Source organism: Salminus brasiliensis, chromosome 11 (assembly GCF_030463535.1).
Source record: "Salminus brasiliensis chromosome 11, fSalBra1.hap2, whole genome shotgun sequence".
NCBI lineage: Eukaryota > Metazoa > Chordata > Actinopteri > Characiformes > Bryconidae > Salminus > Salminus brasiliensis.
Window position 1 is genome coordinate 20,992,493 of NC_132888.1, and position 19,334 is coordinate 21,011,826.

The following is a 19,334-nucleotide window of genomic DNA, read 5'->3' on the forward strand; positions in this document are numbered from 1 at the left end:
GTTCATGTTTTTTTTTTAGATTTATTGGGTTTGATGAGTTTTGAAATTAAAATGCATATAAAACACATAGTGAGCAAACACACAAACAGGGAAGTAAAAAAGGTTCAAATCAATGATGATCAATAATGTTGTACTTTTAATAATGTGGTAAAGACCCATACACTCTTCCCTTATTGCTCTAACAGAAGGGCTCCAGGCATTAATTCTGGCTTTTTTTTCAACAGTTTGGGAATGTCTACATTTGCAGAAAATGACATATATATAGTTAAGTGAGTGGTAGATGAAATGATCTACTGAAAAGGCAAGTTAAATATTAACATGTGCATTTTAGTGTGCATCAGCATTTTAAGCAAGAGTAGTGTATTAGTTTTGTCTTTTACAATTTTACAGTGAAAATAATGCAGACAATGTGAGCGCCAGGTAAGTTTTCCCAAGGTCTCCCTAAAAAGCTTGTTAGGGCTATGGTTTGTTCTCAATAATCATAAGGAAAGGTCAGGTGATAAAAAATGTTAAGGCTATAAAAATACTCTATGATTGAAATGTTTGACGCCCACAAAGCAGAAGTCTATGAGAAAATGAAAAGAACTGCTCATGGAATGGCTAGAAAGGCAAATCAACCCCTGTTTGACAGCAAAAGATGCTGATGCATTTTGTAAATAAGTCCTGTGGACAGGAGAAGTTCAATATAACTTTTTGACCACAATGAGCAAAGGTATGCCTGGAGAAAAAGATGCAGAAGTTCATGAAAAGAACACCTTCCCAACTGTTAAGCACAGGGTTGCATTCATCATTCTTTGGACTTGTGTTGCAGCCAGTGATTGGGAACATTTCACTGGTAGAGGGAAGAATGGATTCCTTTGAATGAAAGCCCATTGAGATTGAACAGGGGATGTGAGATTCTTGCTTGACATTTTAAAGGTGCTGGAGCTGAAGAGGAGTACATGCAGTGAAACATGGTTTGTTGAGAATATTCATGTTCATTTACAGTACAGATGCAGTAACGATCAGCATGTGTTTCTTTTTGTGGAATGTTGCACAACACGTCTCCTCACTGACAGGCTCAGGGAACCAAAGATGGAGATAATACATATCCTCCACCTTCAGCAGAACGTCATCCTATGTACGAAGAAAAACACTCCATTAGAATCTTGTTATGGATCTTCTGAAATATACATATGTTTAAAATAATATATGTTTGTGTGTAATTACTACTGAGGAAATGCACAAGCATGGCAACATCATGTATGGCAGCTGTTTTTTACTATTTAACACTGCATGCCTAAATGAAGTTATGAACTTATGAATTGTGTAGTGGCAGTGACCTTGGTGATGCTGAGCCGGCACTGAGAGACTGAGCATACTCCAGGCAGCTCCACACACAGCTTTAAGATACTGCTCGATGCACTGCTCTCTGAACAGACTGTGATCTGGTGCTTTGGCTGCTGGGGCTTGGCTGAAACAGTGCTGGAGATCACCTCAATCAGGCCTGGCTTTGCCTTGCCTTCCTCCTTCCCCAAGGTCAGCTGAATAGTGGAGTCTTCTTTAGTCTCTTCCATTCGCAGTGAGGAGATCTGCTGAAGAAGTGAAGGGGCTGTGGAAAGAGGTAACGGCACTCAATATTACATTGCTCAATATTACAAAACACAAGCTTTGGCAATAAACTGGCAAAGTCCTTGAGCAAAGCACTGATATACACACTAATACACACTGCTTCATGGACCTGTATATTGTTCTCCTACCAGGTTCTGTTTGTGGGTCTGGGGTGCTGGATTCGCACTGATGTTGCATCATAAGCCGACGTTTCATGGCCTGCACACTGCCCTTTAGTTTGGCTTTAGTGACAGTGAACTGCTGAGACAGCCTGAGTTTGTGCTGCTGCTGTATGAAGCTCAGAGCCAGTAGATGTATCTGCTCCATCTCCTGTGTACTTGCCTCTGCCCTCTGAAGAACCTCTGGGTTGAAGGCCACCTCCACGACACAGTAATTTTCTGGAAAATAAGGAGATAATATTGTACAGGAAATATATTTGTTGATTTGCTGAACAGAACAAGTTTTGACAGGGGCTAATACTTTACTGCAAAACATAGCTCCTGTTTGTTCAGACTGGGAAGTCCAACAGGCTAATTCTACATGCTTAACTGTTGATTATCATTATATTTTTTCTGATGTTTTACATTATTGTTTTCAAGCATGTTCAATAGATTAACAATCCGACTCAGGAATCTTTGTTTAAGATACGATAGTATATGGTTTACCATTCTTCTCAGCAACCATTTCCAGTTTTCCACCACACACAGGAACTGGTTGAGTAGGAGCGCTGGGTGCAGGCACTCGTTTCCATCCGCACAAATTCACATACAGTATTTTGTCTTCTGGCCTCTGGAAAAGATCACACAGACCTTAAACCAGTCAGTTCAGCTTTTAACATGATTCAGTAAATACAATAAACATTCTGGAAACTATTAAGAAACAAATATGTAAGTTATGTCCTCAGGAATCAGGAATTTAAGTGCTGGCACACATATACAATACGTCCTTGTGTTGATATGACCCATTTCCAGCCAACATGCGGCCCACATATCTCACTGAATGACGGGGGGCAGTAGCTACAGTATGCATAAACAGCTCCAATCAGCCATTTCATCAAACTAAGCTGATTTATCTGAATTTGCAGACTATGAATGGCATAAAGTCACCCAACAGCAATGTGAAAGACTAGTGGAGAGCCTGCCAAGACATAAGAGCTGTGCAGTCAAGGTTATTTCACCATAGTGATGTTTAATGCTCTTAAAGTTTAAATATTAGCACTGTGCTGTTGAAATTTGACTCCTTTGCTGTATAATTAATAATTAATAAATGCTCTAAAAAGCAATATTTTAATTTAGAATTTAGGGGAAATGTTGTCCATGGTTTATGAAACACAATGCAAATGTTAAACACATAGGGTGGTCTCATTTTTTTCAGGAGCGATATACATATAATCTTTATGCAGAAATAATAAATAATAATAAAATAATAATAATAAATTCTGTTTATTATTTCTGCATAAAGATTCAGCACTATGTTATTATAACATACTACATACTATCTAAAATAAAATAAAATAATAAATAATACATAATACTCTGCTCTGTACTCTACCTGTACGGAGGAGCGGAGGCAGCAGTGTGGTCGGGGCGGTGTCAGACCCTCAGCTCCCTCTCGCAGCTGGCGCTCGATAAACGTCCTGTAAGCTCCAGGGTTATTCTGTGACATTTCGTCTAAAATAGACCAGAACTGGTTGACTTGTTGTAGGACAGTGTTCTGGTCCATGGTCTGGTCCAGAGATAGTCCACTTCTTTAGGGACAGCAAAAAAAAAAAAAAAAAAAAACCTTTTAGCCAAGCCAGCTAGCACTAGCTAACGTTAGCCAAATAGGGGTCGTGCAGTTTAGGCTAGCGCTAACCAGCTACCCAGACCCACAAGTCTTTTTATCACACACATTAAACGACCTTTACCAGCTGCCTGACCGACCGTGGACCAACCACGAAAACCCCAACCTGGCCCCACTGAGGTTTACACGTTGCCATAGAAACGAGTCCCCTAAGCCACTGCAATAGGCAAGGCCGTCCGCTAGGTGGCGCTCCGTTCTCGCTCTCACAGGTCCAGGTCAGGCTCTGTCTGCAGGCGGGCTGTGACTGTTAGTAACACTGCAGTTTGATTGAGGCATTTATTTTATATTTATTATTTATTATTCTAAAGCTACCACAGATAGAGTAACACCACCTGACCTGTCTAACTAACTGTGAAGAACCAAAGCAGAATCATTACTGTGGATGTTTTTTTTGTTTAGCAAATGCAAATGCTAAAATAGTGTTTTTTTTTACCGAGACATTTACAGAAGAAAAAATACATTAATCGATGAGCTTGAATCCAAAAGTGCTGAATTTGAGTATTGTGGTCAGTTAGTTTGGCTCGTTTTCATTATTACAGGATGTTCAGTACATTTCTCTGAGCAGGACTATAAGCCCGACTATAAGACTGACCTCTGCTGGAAGAAGTGTTGGTAGAGATGTGGCCACATCACTGAAAGTAGATTATTTAAATAGACAATATTAAAAAATTATTAATTTTTTGGCAACTTTAAGCTGTCCTGAAATGAGAAGATTGCTGTATTTTTCTTGGCACAGTTGAATAATGAGAGTTTGGTACGTAGAAGTTGTGAACCTCAAACACTGTTCACCTTCTTCAAAATCAGTTCAGCCGAAACACAGCTGACAAAGCTGGCCAATTCCAAAACCCTACGTAACAGTTTTGACTCCTTATATATATATGCACCAATCCATCTTTTCCTGTTCTCATACAGATACCAATACTTGAACATTATTGAATTAATAAATCATATATTTCACCATCTGCGAGAGCCTTAAGGCATCTGAATTGACGTAATCATTACTTTACTTAGTAAAACATTTTACTAACAAATGAACACAGATATAAATGAACTCAATTTCTGTATTTCTATTTGTCACTAAAATGAGTAACTGTGCTAATAACCTCAGCACAGTGTTATCTGGGCTCAGGACTTTTATTCTGAAATTCTGTCTGAGAGAATACAGAGAGACTAAAGAGGTTCTCCTTATATGGAAGACGAGCTGGATTACTCGCTGGTAGTTGAGGACAGGTCAAGGCTGGTTAGATAGTGGGAGTCTTGCTGTTTGCTATGGTATGTGTTTGATGTCTGTAGGTTACTCTGATCCTGGGTTATTAAGCCTAGAATACCGGCAGTGCAAGAATCGGGTTCCGTAAATAGATTGGACTAATTATCTGATACCCGATCCAGCTAATTTTGTTAGTATCGGGAGCGATATCTGATCCTAGTATCGGATCAGTACATCCCTAATAATTACACCCCCAAAATGTACATAAATCATACCCACTAGTGAAAGCCCTTGTCAAAGCTGAGGAACAGTAAAACGCCACAGTGACGTCTGGAGATACGGTGTTGTTGACACTAGAGAGCAGCTCATCACCAACAGACTCTGCTTAGTTATGAGCATGCAGATGGTTCGTGAACCAGGCCTTCCCCAAGCTGGGGAAGTGAGCGGGTGCAAGGCTGTAAGCTAACCTGGCAACAGTCTCTTCAGCTTACTGACAGCATATCATGCTGAGAGAACACAACAAGAGGACAACAACACTATCTATTAAAACTCAGGAATAACTACGAAAATCTGTCTATGGCTTTGTTGCAGTTCTAAAACCAAAACCCTAATTGGCACCATCCTTAAAAACTACTATTCAGATACTCTCCTGTACTGAATACAGTGATTTTATTCAACATCTGCTGCTCTTAAATCTAAATTAATCAGTGTAATTACACTGTTGGTAATGAAACCTGCAGCGGATCAGTGTTTATCAAGTATTTACAATATCCTTGTGTATCATGATAGCAACATTTATCACAATGCGATAAAAAATCATCATATTGCCCAGCACTACACTAGTGTTTCATTCTGAGGCAGTATAACAGGGTTGTAAAATAGTAAACAGATGCTTTCTTTGGCACCTTCAGCACCTCGCCTGTCTCACATTTATGTTCATAAGTGAATAAATATTTCATTATTAAGCATAAAATAAAATATATCAAATTAAAAATTAAATCAAATCCAGTTCATCATCAGTGTAATCTTGTCACTTGGGTATTTGTCACTTCTATCATTTTTGACACTTCTTTTTAGTGACAGAACTCAAATGCCTGTAAGAGGCCGTGATTTATAAGTAAAGACGTTGAACAGTTGTGAAGGTACACAACACAAAGTTTATTACAAACATCTAAACGGAATAGTAAACTGTAGATTTTACAATAAAAAATAAAGCTTAAGAGTGTCCATAATATCCAGCAAAAGGAGGAACTCAGGAGGTTACGGTGTTGGACTGCAGCATTTCACTCCATCTTTCAGTAGCTCTGCGTGGAGGGAAAATGATCACACGTTCATATGAGTTTTGAAATTGATCAGTCATGTAGTGCCTCCTCAGAACATAACAGCGACCTACCTCTATCATCTCATAAATCCAGCCTAAAAACTCAGCCACTTTGGTGTAAACACCCGGGTGATTGGGCTCCGCACAGCCTGTTCCCCAGCTAACAACTCCAACCAGTCTCCATACGTTATCATCCTGGCAAACCAGTGGGCCTCCACTGTCTCCCTGTGTCAGAGGAAAGACCATCTGCCTTTTTAACCTCTAAAGCATGTATAAGGATATCTTACATCCTACTGAGTCTGAAAGCTTACCTGGCAGGCGTCCACTTTGCCTTCTGTATATCCAGCACAGAGCATTCGCGGGGTGATCTCTCCGTTGTACATGCAGGAGCTGTTGCATTTCTTCGTGCTTATCAGAGGCACTGGAGCCTCTTTTAATGTGTCAGGAATATGAACTGTGCAAAGAAAAGAAATGTTACACTGGCTATTCATTTCCTTTTGGTGTTTGTTAGCCATTTATGAACACACACTCTTTACAGCTTGTGTTTATATTAATGGGTGGACATTGGCTATGGACTGTATTTATACATGTTTTATTTACATGTGTTTTTCCTTACTATGGTCAGGTTGTGTATATCCCCAGCCTGAAATCCAGCACTGCGTTCCTCCTGGAAGGTCATGGTCGTACTGTGGTAGACAAACTGGCCTAATAGTGTCTAAGGTCGAATGAAAAACAGAGTATATGATTACATACAATTATATATATTTTGATTAAGCAACACACACACACACAGTCAGGTCCATAAATATCTGGACAGTAACACAATTGTTTTAATTTAGCCTCTGTACACAAATTAATTGAATTTAAATGCAGTCAGGATATGTAACTGTATTATTATTAATTTATATATGCACATCCTTTGCAGTCAATAACTGCCAGAAGTCTGGAATCCATGGAAATGGCTGCTGAGCTGCTTTGCCAGGCCTTCACTTGAGGCACATTTAGCTGCTGCTTGTTTGTGAGTATTTTGCCCTCAGTTATGTCTTTAGTAAGTGAAAAGCTGCTCCCCATTTTGCAGTATTCGACCAAAATTGTCATCTTCTCAGTTTTTAAAAAAATATTCATCAAAATATTCATTTTTTTAAATGTGAAATCGTCTGTTGTCCTGCTGACGATTCAAAACCTTGAAAACTGACTGTTAACATGTTCAGCTGTCACCTGAAAAATTCAGAGGTGTCCTTAACTTCATCAGCGCAATGTCGTTGTCATGGCTTCTGTGATTGTAGTTCTTATTGTAGATGATTTTCTCCACAGCATAGCCCGTATACTGAGCCAGTTTAACTGTATTGCGAGTAACAATCCCAGCATAGACCACCCAGCTGGAAACCTGTGGTAACCTATAGCTGAAATGACGAAAATCAAAGTATGGTAGGTTGATCTGAATGCACACTTGTGAGATCAGGCAGGTTTCAGGAGATGACAGTGAGGGATCTTACTTGTGCACACAGTGAGCAGCTGTAACAATCCACTGACTGGTGATGATGGAGCCGCCACAGGTGTGACGGTTGCTGTAGTAGAGACTCACTTGCCAGGGCCACCTCCCTAGTGTGGCCTCTACACCTCCAATGATCCTGGGCAGCTTTGCCCTGGTGCCACACTCTGCACAGAGTAAAAAATTCCAACTCAAATTTGGATGGACAGTTTTAGTTTTATAGTAAACTGATTTCTTTAGGAGGTAGAAAGTCGGATTTATATCTTACCAAAACATTTCAAAGCTATGACCTTTCCTGTGCTGCAGCTTCCCCTAATAAACAACAGAGAGAACTAGTGTGTTTACACAATCCCTTATTTATATAATGTCATAGAAAAATAGGCTTATAAAAAACAAGTACCTGAACTGCCATAAACTTTCCAAATTGCTTTGGTGTTCTGTAGTAATTTGAACAAATCCGTCTGTGTAATTTGGCCCAATGTCAGTCAGATTGACCCCCTTGTGCTTGGTTAATCTAGAAACGAGAGTTTCTTAGGTCACACAAAAGCTGGATTCACAACACTGAATGACACGGCTTTCATGACACAGAATGCGTTCACTCTACACACGTCATCCTTTGATTCTTGGAATGAACACGATTGAAGTGAGTATCAGCGGTACCATCACTGTAGGAAAGGTCGACTAGCAGAAAACAGCCACAGCTGCTCACCGAGTAAAAGGTGCTGAGAGCTGGAAATGTGTGAGCACGTGTGTGATTGAGCTGTCAGTCTCGCTCACCTCAGATAGCCCAGCTGTCGACACACCAGGGTCCCCAGTGAGGAGTTCCAGCGCTCATAGCACACAGGCAGCCAGGTCTGCAACTTCTCCAGCTGAATCTCCAGCAAAGAGTTTTCTGCACTGATCCTGTAAAACACTGAGTCCCTTTCAGTCAAAATCCCTCCGAACACCACGTAGGACCATGAATAAAGAGAGGACTGGTTAGGGCTCTTTCTGTCAATTATATAAGTAGTTAAGTCACCCATTGATTTTTAAAAAATCAAGAATTCAGAATTTAAAAAGGGTTGACTGATAATTTAAACTGATTCTTGCTTTCTTTTTTTGGAACTCCAGAAGAGCAGAATGTTTAAAATATATGAAATATTTTATTAACTTTATTTATGAGCCTATAGAAAACAATAAAATAATGTTACTCTTATGTATATCATCACTGTCATGGAAAAACCCATGATGGCAACTTTACAGGAGAAGGAAAACACTTCTTTACTTTCAGTGGAAGTCAAAAAATTGAAAACAGCAAAAATGGAGATACAAGGTTTTTGTGTAACAGTTGAGCCTTGAGTAAATAACTTGTAAACACATTGTGTTTACTTGAGTTTCTGTTCAACCCCTTAATTAACCCATAATTGCATTATCAACTTATCATATAATATATGGACATAACGGTAATTATTTTTAGCTGACCTTGATATTACCCATTGTGTATATTTGTGTTTGTCTGTCTAATAAGCATGAGCCCCCCCCCCCCCCCCCCCCCAATATTTTAGCCAGTCATTCTGTTCTGTTCTCTTATCTGCTCTCTGTTGCATTTGGGGGCTGAGTGTGTCGAGTGGTGTAAGAAAAGATACAGTGCATGCAATGACCAATACATCAATAACAGTGCCTCCGTAGAGACAGAGCCGACTGCAGCAGGCTAAGACATGTTATATGTATGTGTGTGTGTTTTTTAAAGAGCATTTAAAAATATGTATTGAAGAATTGCCAAACAAAACATCTCCCAAACTATTATTAATTATTAATATTATTAACACTTTAATTGGTGTAACTGCATTATTATGCTATTAAATTGGCAGTCATATCAGAACATTATGTCCACCTATCTAATAGTAGGAATAACTACCCTTGGCTCGGATGACACTAGGGAGACGCCGTGGCATGGACTGTATTAGGTGACAGAAGGTGCTCATTAAAGACATTAGCTAGTCTGCAGTGGCATGTCAATTAGTCTGAACCACTCACCAGAGTCTTCATTCCCTTCTGGGATCATTATGCCACTGTGAGGTACTCAATGTGCAAGAAATCCACTCTCGGTACACCTTCACTACAATGGCTCTAGAACATATCAAGTGAGCAGAGTCCGAGATGCTACCACCCTTCACCCAGTACCCTATAACCATGCTCTTTTGGACTTCAGTCAAATTCCATCCTTTGCCCATGACGATCAGTTTGCACTCTGCTACAACTGATTGGTGTGCTCGCTTATTACTATGTGCAGCAAACCTTGTCACATGACATCTGTGATTTCCCAGGCCGAGTTCATTCCAAACCCAAATGGGTGAAGCATTCAACGTGCCACTGTGGACCAGTTAATCTCTATAATGGACACACATTATCTAATGCAGTCCATTCCACAACGTCTTGATTGTGTCGTTCGAGCCAAGGGTGGTTTAAGGTAGGTAGGTCATAATGACTGTGTTTATCACTGAAATGTGTGATGTAAGTTTAAGTGATTAGTTACGACAGGCCTGGTGTCAATTATGAGACAAGGGTGCTTCTTGGAAAACATTTGCATAAACACATTTGTATTTATTATTATTTTTCCTGGAGGTATAATGTATCAGTATCATTCGTCAGTATATTAAGAACAGCGGTTTGTCATTTGCATGTTTACAAATAACTGTTCCAGTCAATATTTTGTATTGGCCTTGTTTATTTACATTCCTCTGTGTGGTCCGCCTCACTATGCTTTGCATTCATTATGGGCTTTCCTGTCGTCGGTCACACAGGCTATTGTTGCTTTTTGTGCTGTTTCACTTTAGTGAACTGGGATTGTCTGTGCTGTTGTGTTTACCAGCTGGCCCTGTATTGTTTTCACAGGGGCTGGTCTGGAGGGCAGTACATCAAGGCGCATGCCCCAGGCACATACCTTTCCTGGGGTCAGCAACAGAGGTGTCCTCTGACACGTTGCAGAAGGAGGTCTCTTTGGTATCCCCCAATCCTGTAGGACTCTGAGTTGAGGTAGGCTTTAAAAGGAGTTTGACTACAGAAAGATAAAGTATATACACAAACTATAATACACAATGGATACGGATATGCAGTTCGTGATGAGAGGGATACTGAAAGATGGGAAGAGGGATACTGAAAGATGTCTTACCTATGAACCACACACCAACGATTACACCTCCGAGTAGGCCCAGAGCACACAGAGCTGCCAACACTTTAATCACTCGTTGAGTGGACACTTTTGTGGATCCTGAATGAAAGACTGGTCAAATTCAGAAAGGGTACAGTAAGACATGATGCAAATATCACACTAGAGTTTATGTACATCTGTGTGTAGGGTTTATTTGGGAATATTTCTACCATTCAGTCATTCAGATCTTTTTAGATGCAGTTTTTATTGTCGAAATGTCACTCGTATCCCTGGTGCACTAATCTAGAGAGGTGTGTTAGTGATGAACAGTGTACACACCTAGGTGCGGAGCCTCAATCTCTCTGAACCAGGAGCTGGGGCTGTCTTGGCCTCCTTTCGCCTGAGCTACTCTCATCCTCTCAGCCTGGAGAGAGTGGCTGACAGCCACAGGGTTTTCAATCACAGCTAGAGCACCTTCACTGAGACTCTGCAATGCACACAATGCACACGTCACTGGCTGGCTGAACTGATTACAAGGTAGATATTATTTATAATGGGCTGTAGGGTGAGCTCACAGTGCACAGGTGTGAAGCACAATGTCACAATCATTTACCTGCTGGCCATATCTGTTGCCAAGTCAATTGTGCACATCTTCTCCACTCACCACTCACACAATCATTAGCTTAAGTTATATGCAATTTCAATTCCCATATGCTGTCACCTTTGATTAGGTCAGTGAGTAGAGTATTTTAGTAATTATGTAAAATACGTCATGTTTCTTGCACTAGGTAAGAACACACAAATAAAAGTAAACAAAGTCTGTTGCTGTATCTTTTTTTAAATCATTTTTTTTAAATGTATGCCTATATTCAATAAACCACAATTTAGCAATATCACAGCAATGCTACATAACCACGGTATATATACAATTTGCAGTATATAATTGCAGGTAACTAGAACATATGATTATACAAGCAAATATAAGCTCATGTCTTGGCCGACTTGCTTGAACAAGCTTTACAGCAGTGTTGAATAGGCATAGGCTAATACAGGTGCAAAAGTCAATACAGGCACAGGTATAGTGCTACGATTTAAAAGGCTCCACATCTTCTGAAAAGCAATTCCAAATAACATTGCAGCCTGTCAAAAACCTCATCTGAACAGGATCATGAAAAAGACTCAATAAGGATGCAAAAGTCTCACCATGTTTTTCCAGGTAGTGAGGTGTTGAGGCTCTCCACTCCATCACAAGCCGAGGCCGCTGTGCTCTCCTGCTGCCCGGCGCTCAGCCATTTAGCAGAATGCAACTCGGGATTTTCGTTTCACAAAGAGACAATGAGGTCAGCAGCGGAGCAAAGAATGAGCCCGTTGTTTTACCAAGGGGTCATGGGGCCTAGGCTGGCTGGCTGAACCAGTTCTTTGTAGGGCTAAACATCTCCAAAGATATCCCCCTGTCACTGATAGGATGCAGGTTGCTTAGTAACACCCCCTACCTGTGCCAACAGTGTGTCCACTTTGCAGACGATTCGCAGCTTTGGAGAGAAGCTCCTAATTACAAAATGTTGAAAAGAAGAGGGTAATCATTTTACATCAACGCAAGCACATAGGCACGGTACATTTAGCAGCACTCACCGGGAACAGAATAAACATTATTCGGCCAATGCAACGTCAGGTGAGGGAAGTCATGCATTTTTTGTAAGTTCTTGTGATGAGCTGCATGATGAAGTCAGATTCATAGCTTTAGTTTAGCTTCTTTCTGCAGGCGTATGTCATATGGTCACATTTAGTGTAGCTTGCAGCTAGCCTGTTATTTATGCATATTTCATATGATTTCATCAGCAAGAGATTCAAGATGAAGCTGGGATCTCATGTAATTTTTAGGTTTAAAACCTAAATGTTCCACCGAGGAAAAGCTGAATGAGATCTGAAGAGTTTCTTTAATTTGGGATTAGCAGAATGGCCTTGGTTCAGGTGTGAGAAAGTGCCTAGTGACAAAGTTTCAGCAGATGCTCTTTTCCATTGTGACTTTCAACAACATGCAACCAGTAGAAATACTGGTAGAAATCTGCAAGTGTCTTTGCCCTATATGCAGCTACTACTGCAGCTTTAGCTAAATCAAAAAATAAATGCTGTGATTCTGTGATACAGAAAGTTAGTATTGCCTAAAGCAGCAAGTATTGTTAGGATCCATCTGTACTCTATAGGTTTCTCTAATGCACTGGTTTCTCTAATTCCCAAAGGATATGTCCATAACATGTGCAGTAAACCTGCAAGCACATAGTGTGAATCTAAATACAATTTATATGATATTTTCATTATTAAAACATCACACATAAATCACATTTACTAAAAAACACTGATTTAATGATTCCCAGTGAGAAAGCACACTTGGAAACATTGACAGTAGGGAAGACAGTCCTGGAAGTTGTTAGTTATTTCTAAAGAGCTTTGGTTTCTATAGGTCTTATTTTCCACTTATTGAACAATGTTGAGAAAAAGGTATCGAGACCAAACAAAGCATGATGTTTTAGAACATGGAAAAACTTTTCATCTCTTAGTCCATAAATCAGAGGACTTAAGCAACGTGGTGCAATGATGAAAATAACAAAGTTAGCATACCTTAAATGACCATATACCGACATGTCTGTCTTTAAAAATATCATTTCTATATATGGGTTTAAAAACTGCATTATGCACAAAAACAGCTGAAAGGCATGAAGGACCACAGTTCTGAGACTCTTGTTGGTGGATTTCTTTTTGTCAGAGGAGGCAGCTCTGGCTGCGATCATTATCTTGATGTAGGTGAAGATGATGATGAGGGTCATAATAAGAAAAAGGAGCTGCAAAATTATAATACGCAATAGTGCCTGCCACTGTTCCTCATACATTAACTCCACACTACATACAGCAGAGGACAACAGAGCACCAGGGGGGACCACAGCAAGATATGCTACAAAAGTGAACAATGGAGCTATGCAGCTGATACCCCATATGATAAGAAGTCCTATGAATCTGGTCCTGTTGGTAGAGATGTCAGCATGCCTTAAAGGCAGGCATATAGCAACGTAGCGCTCCAGACACATTGCCACAAGAGTCAGGGGAGTACAAGTAGTGAAAACAGTCACAAATGTACAGATGATAATACAAGCAATCATGTGGATAGGGTACATGTAATTATTCCAAATCAACATTACATCACTCAATACCATTAAAACAGAGTCCACCAGTAGTGTTTGTGCAAACAAGATGTAGCGAGTGTCCTCCCTGAACACCTCCTTTTTCAGAAAGGTGAATATCATCAGGCAGTTTAAGTAGAGAAAAATCCCCACCAGGATCTGTACTAACATCACCTTCTGCATAAAAATTCTTGAAAAATTGATCAACAGATTATTGTTTAAAGTACTATTACCAACCGAGTTCTGCATTTCTGAAAAAAAAAATAAACACAGTTAAGTAACAAAACACAGTTAAATATGTACAATAGATAGATACCTGAAAAAAGGATTTTAGATATGTATATGAGACTCAAGCAACAAATTGTATAGAGTAAAAAAACAAACAGCAGTGAATATGATCCTGTGGCTGCTGTATTTATACTGTTCTTAAAGATCCTTGGTGATAAGGTGGGGCCTATGGTGGCTGTACAGAAATAGCATAGAGACAGGATTGAAAGGATTAAGTATTGAGGTGTTAAGTGTTAATAATTAAATGAAAATAAAAATGTAAAATAAGTAATATATTACAAATTGACAAAATATGTGACGTTTGCTGATAAACTAGGCACTAAACAGGCAGATCAGTTATTCATTATTTTTTTCATTATTCTTTATTGTTTGTCTGTTTAATCTTTCATTCAAAAGATAATCACAAGAATTGAACCCACAAGCACATGTTATAATCAATTTATTTCTTAATCCATATGTGTGCATAATTGTTTCCATTACTTAATTTCATACTTTGTGCAGTTTCATTTTTAATTAAATTATTATTTATGTAGTTTTATTTATACCATATACTGTCTAGAGCCCCCTTTCTATAATGCTTAATGGGACTAGAAAACACATGGAAAGGTACCTAAGAGCATTTCCTCTTACAGAATCTCTCTAGATCTGTCAGACTCCCAGGTCCACACTTGTGGACTCTCTTCTCCGGCTCATCCCACAGAAGTCTGATTCTGTGGTCAGTGAAGCATTTTCTGTGTTGTTTTTGAGGTGTGCTTTGGATCCATGTTATCTGACAGATAATCACTGCTCAGTTTAAGCTTCCTGTCTGAGGGAGTCTTAGGTTTTTATTTCATATTCAATTTGATAGAGTCTATCCAAACAAGTTGTCCAGGGCTTTTGGAAGAAAAACATCGCACAACATCACAGATCCACCACTATACCTTACAGTGGGAATGTCGTTCTTTTCCTTCATGGCTTTCTTTGTGGCTTCCTTTGTGGCTTCCTTTGTAAGTATGCTAAAACCACTCCTGTTGTTTGTTGCCAAAAAGCTTTACTTTGGTCACCATATAACAAAATCTCTGACAACTGCAGGTGTTTGTTGTTCCTTCACAACTGAGACTTTATCTGGCAATCCTCTCAAACAACTTGTGGTTATGTAGGTGGTGTCTGATGCCCGTCTTGTAGTTTAGAAGACATTCGGACCCCAAGAATAACTAACATCCACAGTTCCATTTAATTGTTTTGCTATTTTCTTGTTGCCGGTTCCTGATTTGTACAGCCTAACTCTTGTTAAACACCATTGCTGTATTCTCAGTTGTTTCTTATAGTTATGGGTGATTAAGGGATTTTTGCTGTGCGTCAAAATCATGACTGAACATTTCAGTGTTCCTGACTTCTCAGATAAACTTTAAAAGCATACATGAAGAGGAATGTTACATCAACAATTGTGATACACATATATGTGAGACAACATTTAGAAAAGGATTTTTTAGTATCACTTCACTTATGTATATGTAGATGCCTCGTAGAAGCTCACCTGACATTCAAATAACATTCAACTAAATATGTATTAAATGCAGCTGAACTCTAAGTTAAATGTAGCCTGAGCCAAACCCTGAACCTAACTGTAACCTTGAATCAACCCTAAAACCTAACCTTAAGCCTAAACTTAACCTTAAAGCATTAAAAAAGCATTAAAGCATAGTGTTTAGTATTTTAGTACAAACTTTTGCTTAGAATTAAATATGAGTGCTGTCCAAGCCTATTAGTTTATATTTACAACTGTAAAATAATGTCTTCCTCCCAAAAAAAAACAGTATAACATATGTGCAATAGATCAGAATTTTTAGATATGTATATGAGACTCAGACTTTCAATCAGCTTTCAGGAGACTCAGATGGGCTTGACATTAAACAGTCTTTTGTCTTTTGTTTTTTGTTTCCATCCTATACCAGCAAATGTCCACTGGGAGGCACTGCTCATCTCTTACTGTGTTTTGCTTATGGATATGGCACTGGGCTGAAATTGAGCCTAGCAGCTTTACAGTTACAATTACAGTTTTGCACACTTTTTAAGTTGTATACAAACAAGAAAACAAGTATTATTATTATTGACCAGTGAGTACATCCTGTGCCATTGAGCTAAAATTAAAGTATATCTTTATCTCTTAAAAGCAGAGAAACACATTTGCTGCCAAATTGTGGGCGTATTTGTCTTACACTTTGTGTTATACAATATTGTCCAAGCAGTCAAGTATATTTATATTTTATTGATTGGGTATGTTAATTTTATCCAACATTCCAACTCAAAAAAACACCACAATCACAATCACCACAAACGAAAAGAGCAACCACAGAATAAAATACAAGTAGACACTGGCTGCACAACAAATTTCAGCAGTTCTGCTTTGAACAGCTCTTTATCCAATTACCACAATCCATTTATTTCTGCAGAATAAATAAGACAAACTAGACCTGAAGGAGAAAAATTTAATTTTGGAAATGCTCACATTGAGTGCACTGGCTCATAAGGGGGTGAAGCAGATGTGAGTGTGCTGGCTGTCCTAGGGTTTAAATCAGTTGGTCTTTGTCAGTGTAATTTGGTCTAATATAATGACACATACACTGCCTTTTAAAGTTTTTATCATTGTCAGTCACTTTAGTTATGTGACATACTAAAGCAATAGAACATGAATGGGAGTGTGTTATCATGAAATAATAGCATGGCTATTATTACCGCTTCAGGCACATGTGCTCACAGTCACTGTGTGTGTTTCACTGGTGTGTATGTGTGTGTTCACTGCACGGATAGGTTAAAAGCGGAAGCAAAATTCCATCTGTGGCCGACAAAATGGTGAATATGGTTGTCTTATCTTGTCTTGGGTGTATATAAACAAATGGGATGTTAGGATTATCTGCTTTAAGATTTCATCATTTGAAATTTCAATCTGAACACACTTAACCATAACAACTTGTTTTTTGTTTTCTTTTTCATTTTTAAAACTTTAATTGTTTGAGAGTAGCACAGGACCAACAAAGTGGAGTCATTTCATACATGTATTATAACAATATTTTTTTTTTAATAATTATTTCCAGCCTGGAATATCAGTTTTGTAATTGTAGTTCTGTAATTTACTCAACTTGATGGTTACACAAAAATACATTTCCAAATAAGAGGAATGTGCTGCGGACACAGAAACTCAAGAGTCAGTGGATGGGGGAATAAATGAACATACAGTACAGTTGTTGAGTTGCATGGACATGAATTTCAGCAGATATGATCTGAATCAATAGGCATGCGGTTCTGTGACAATATGTGAACTGAAACATTATCTGAAGTCCAGCCCAACTCCACTATAATAACATTTTTAATGAAATAACATTATGTAAAACAGTATGCAAAGTTTATGCTACAAATACTGATTTAATTAAACCCACTAAATGAGAAAGCACTTTGAACTGTTCATGTAAGATGTTACAACTACATCTTACTTTCTGTTCACTGACCGACGCTGTGAAAGGCTCGTCAAACCACACATAGCATAATGTCTTAAGCCGGCAAAAAACTTTTCATCCCTGAGGCCATAAATCAGAGGACTAAGACAACGTGGTGCAATAATAAAAACAACCAAATTAGTATATCTTACATTATTAAAAACCTTGACATCAAGCTTCCAGAATGGCATTTCTATATATGGGGTTAAAAACTGCATTATACACAGGAACAGCTGAAAAGCATGAAGGAGCACAGTTCGGAGACTCTTGTTGGTTGAGTTCTTTTTCTCAGAGGAGGCGGCTCTGGCTGCGATCATTATCTTGATGTAGGTGAAGACGATTATTATAATCATCAACAGAAAAAAGACCAGCAAAATGACAGCACGTGCTTGTGCCTGCCACTCTTTCTCTAACATTATCTCCAAACCACATATAACATATGAAAACAGAGGACCAGGGCGGACCACTGAAAGATATGCTATGAAAGTAAACAATGCAGTTATAGAGCTGATACTCCAAATTATTAGAAATCCAAAAAATCTGGTCCTGCTGGTAGAGATGTTTGCATGTCTTAAAGGCATGCATATAGCAACATAGCGCTCCAGACACATTGCCACTAGAGTCAGTGGAGAACAACATGTCAGAGTAGATACAACTACACACATGATTATACAAGAAATCATATGAATGCGAAGCTGGTAAAAACTCCCAATCAACAGCACATCAGTTAAAACCATGACAGCAGAGTCAACAAATAGCATTTGAGCAAATAAAATGTAGCGTGTGTCCTCCCAGAACACCTCTTTTTTCAGAAAGGTAAATATCATCAGGCAGTTCACGTAAAGGAAAAAACCCACCAGTGCCTGCATTAACATCATCTTTACAAACATCGGAGCGTCCATTAACAGCTCACTTTTTGAACTGATATTAACTTGAGAGCTCTGCATTTCTGAATATAAATGAATTATAATAAATAAGACAAATGTACACCTTACAGGTTAAACACTAAAGAACAAATTGTTAACAGTAAAAAACAAAGCAGATGCAGCATAAATCATCACTAGCAACATATTTCACAGTATATATACTGTTCTTGGAGAGTTTGGATGAGGTGTTCTTTAAGACACTTTGAATGAGGTGGAGCCTCATTTAGTATGCATAGTTTGCACAACCAGAAACATAACAACGATTGTAATGTTAATATGTTATCCTCTCATTTTCACAAACATCGTTCTGATAATGTTGTGTTTCAATAGATATAAAAGGTATATTCACCAGTTTACCAGTAAAGGAAGACAATTAATTAAAATAGTCAGGGAATCATTTATAGAGGCTTTTAGCATCTTCTGAATCTTATTAACATACAAAATACAATAGAAACTTTTTTTTCATTTAATATGACATGGTTAAAGTCACAGTGTCAGTTGAATAATTCATAACCTATGATGGTATATTTTCCACCTCACAGTACTTAGGTACTAGGTATCTTACATTGTCTTGTTATTTGATTGTAATCTGTAATGTAAAATGTAAAGTACCCATTCTTGACACCAATACCAAATTCAAGTGCCTGTGCATTTCATTCTTCTTGATCAGTAGAGGCAGTTCACTGGGCAAACAAAGACTCATACTCACAGTTTGTGGCACTACTTTAATCATAAGAAAGTTGCACTTGATTTCCCTTCCTGCAGTGACTAAAAAACTGAAAAACAAGCAAAGGTCAAAACCGAATAAAACCAATGTGTAAACTAGTCTAAATGGAGCAATCCAAATATGAGAAAATGAGAGAGGAACAGGTCATAAACAAAGAAACTA

General features: G+C 38.6%; 4 protein-coding genes across 4 annotated transcripts; all 4 read right to left on the bottom strand.

Moving 5' to 3' along the window:
* Positions 1-8: 8 nt before the first annotated feature.
* Positions 9-3,577, bottom strand: pih1d2 (PIH1 domain containing 2). Its single transcript, XM_072692148.1, has 5 exons — positions 3,142-3,577; positions 2,256-2,379; positions 1,740-1,988; positions 1,323-1,591; positions 9-1,116 (listed from the first exon to the last, which is right to left on the bottom strand). Exons 1-5 carry the CDS (start codon positions 3,310-3,312, stop codon positions 982-984), a joined length of 948 nt encoding a protein of 315 aa, XP_072548249.1. The 5' UTR covers positions 3,313-3,577; the 3' UTR covers positions 9-981.
* Positions 3,578-5,773: 2,196 nt separating this feature from the next.
* Positions 5,774-11,857, bottom strand: tmprss5 (transmembrane serine protease 5). Its single transcript, XM_072692147.1, has 13 exons — positions 11,786-11,857; positions 10,922-11,069; positions 10,604-10,714; positions 10,376-10,489; positions 8,230-8,365; positions 7,853-7,966; positions 7,721-7,764; positions 7,457-7,619; positions 7,179-7,363; positions 6,577-6,675; positions 6,272-6,414; positions 6,033-6,185; positions 5,774-5,943 (listed from the first exon to the last, which is right to left on the bottom strand). Exons 1-13 carry the CDS (start codon positions 11,786-11,788, stop codon positions 5,935-5,937), a joined length of 1,422 nt encoding a protein of 473 aa, XP_072548248.1. The 5' UTR covers positions 11,789-11,857; the 3' UTR covers positions 5,774-5,934.
* Positions 11,858-13,020: 1,163 nt separating this feature from the next.
* On the bottom strand, positions 13,021-14,007 carry LOC140565465 (odorant receptor 131-2-like). The gene has a single exon (XM_072691385.1). It carries the CDS (start codon positions 14,005-14,007, stop codon positions 13,021-13,023), a length of 987 nt encoding a protein of 328 aa, XP_072547486.1.
* A 3,505-nt stretch (positions 14,008-17,512) lies between these two features.
* Positions 17,513-18,466, bottom strand: LOC140565414 (odorant receptor 131-2-like). The gene has a single exon (XM_072691305.1). The coding sequence runs from the start codon at positions 18,464-18,466 to the stop codon at positions 17,513-17,515; it is 954 nt and encodes a 317-aa protein (XP_072547406.1).
* Between the last annotated feature and the right edge of the window lie 868 nt (positions 18,467-19,334).

What these genes read in the sequence shown, in the direction of transcription:
- LOC140565414 (XM_072691305.1), bottom strand. Translation starts at nt 18,466, where the DNA reads ATGCAGAGCTCTCAAGTTAATATCAGTTCAAAAAGTGAGCTGTTAATG.
- pih1d2 (XM_072692148.1), bottom strand. Translation starts at nt 3,312, where the DNA reads ATGGACCAGAACACTGTCCTACAACAAGTCAACCAGTTCTGGTCTATT. An exon ending in AATGGTTGCTGAGAAGAATG is followed by an intron (nt 1,989 to 2,255) that starts GTAAACCATATA and finishes CTTATTTTCCAG; the next exon opens with AAAATTACTGTGTCGTGGAG. An exon ending in GCCGGCTCAGCATCACCAAG is followed by an intron (nt 1,117 to 1,322) that starts GTCACTGCCACT and finishes CTTCGTACATAG; the next exon opens with GATGACGTTCTGCTGAAGGT.
- tmprss5 (XM_072692147.1), bottom strand. An exon ending in TGTTGCTGACCCCAGGAAAG is followed by an intron (nt 8,366 to 10,375) that starts GTATGTGCCTGG and finishes AAAGGGACTCAG; the next exon opens with TGTTTTACAGGATCAGTGCA. An exon ending in ATATACACAACCTGACCATA is followed by an intron (nt 6,415 to 6,576) that starts GTAAGGAAAAAC and finishes TTCTTTGCACAG; the next exon opens with TTCATATTCCTGACACATTA.
- LOC140565465 (XM_072691385.1), bottom strand. Translation starts at nt 14,007, where the DNA reads ATGCAGAACTCGGTTGGTAATAGTACTTTAAACAATAATCTGTTGATC.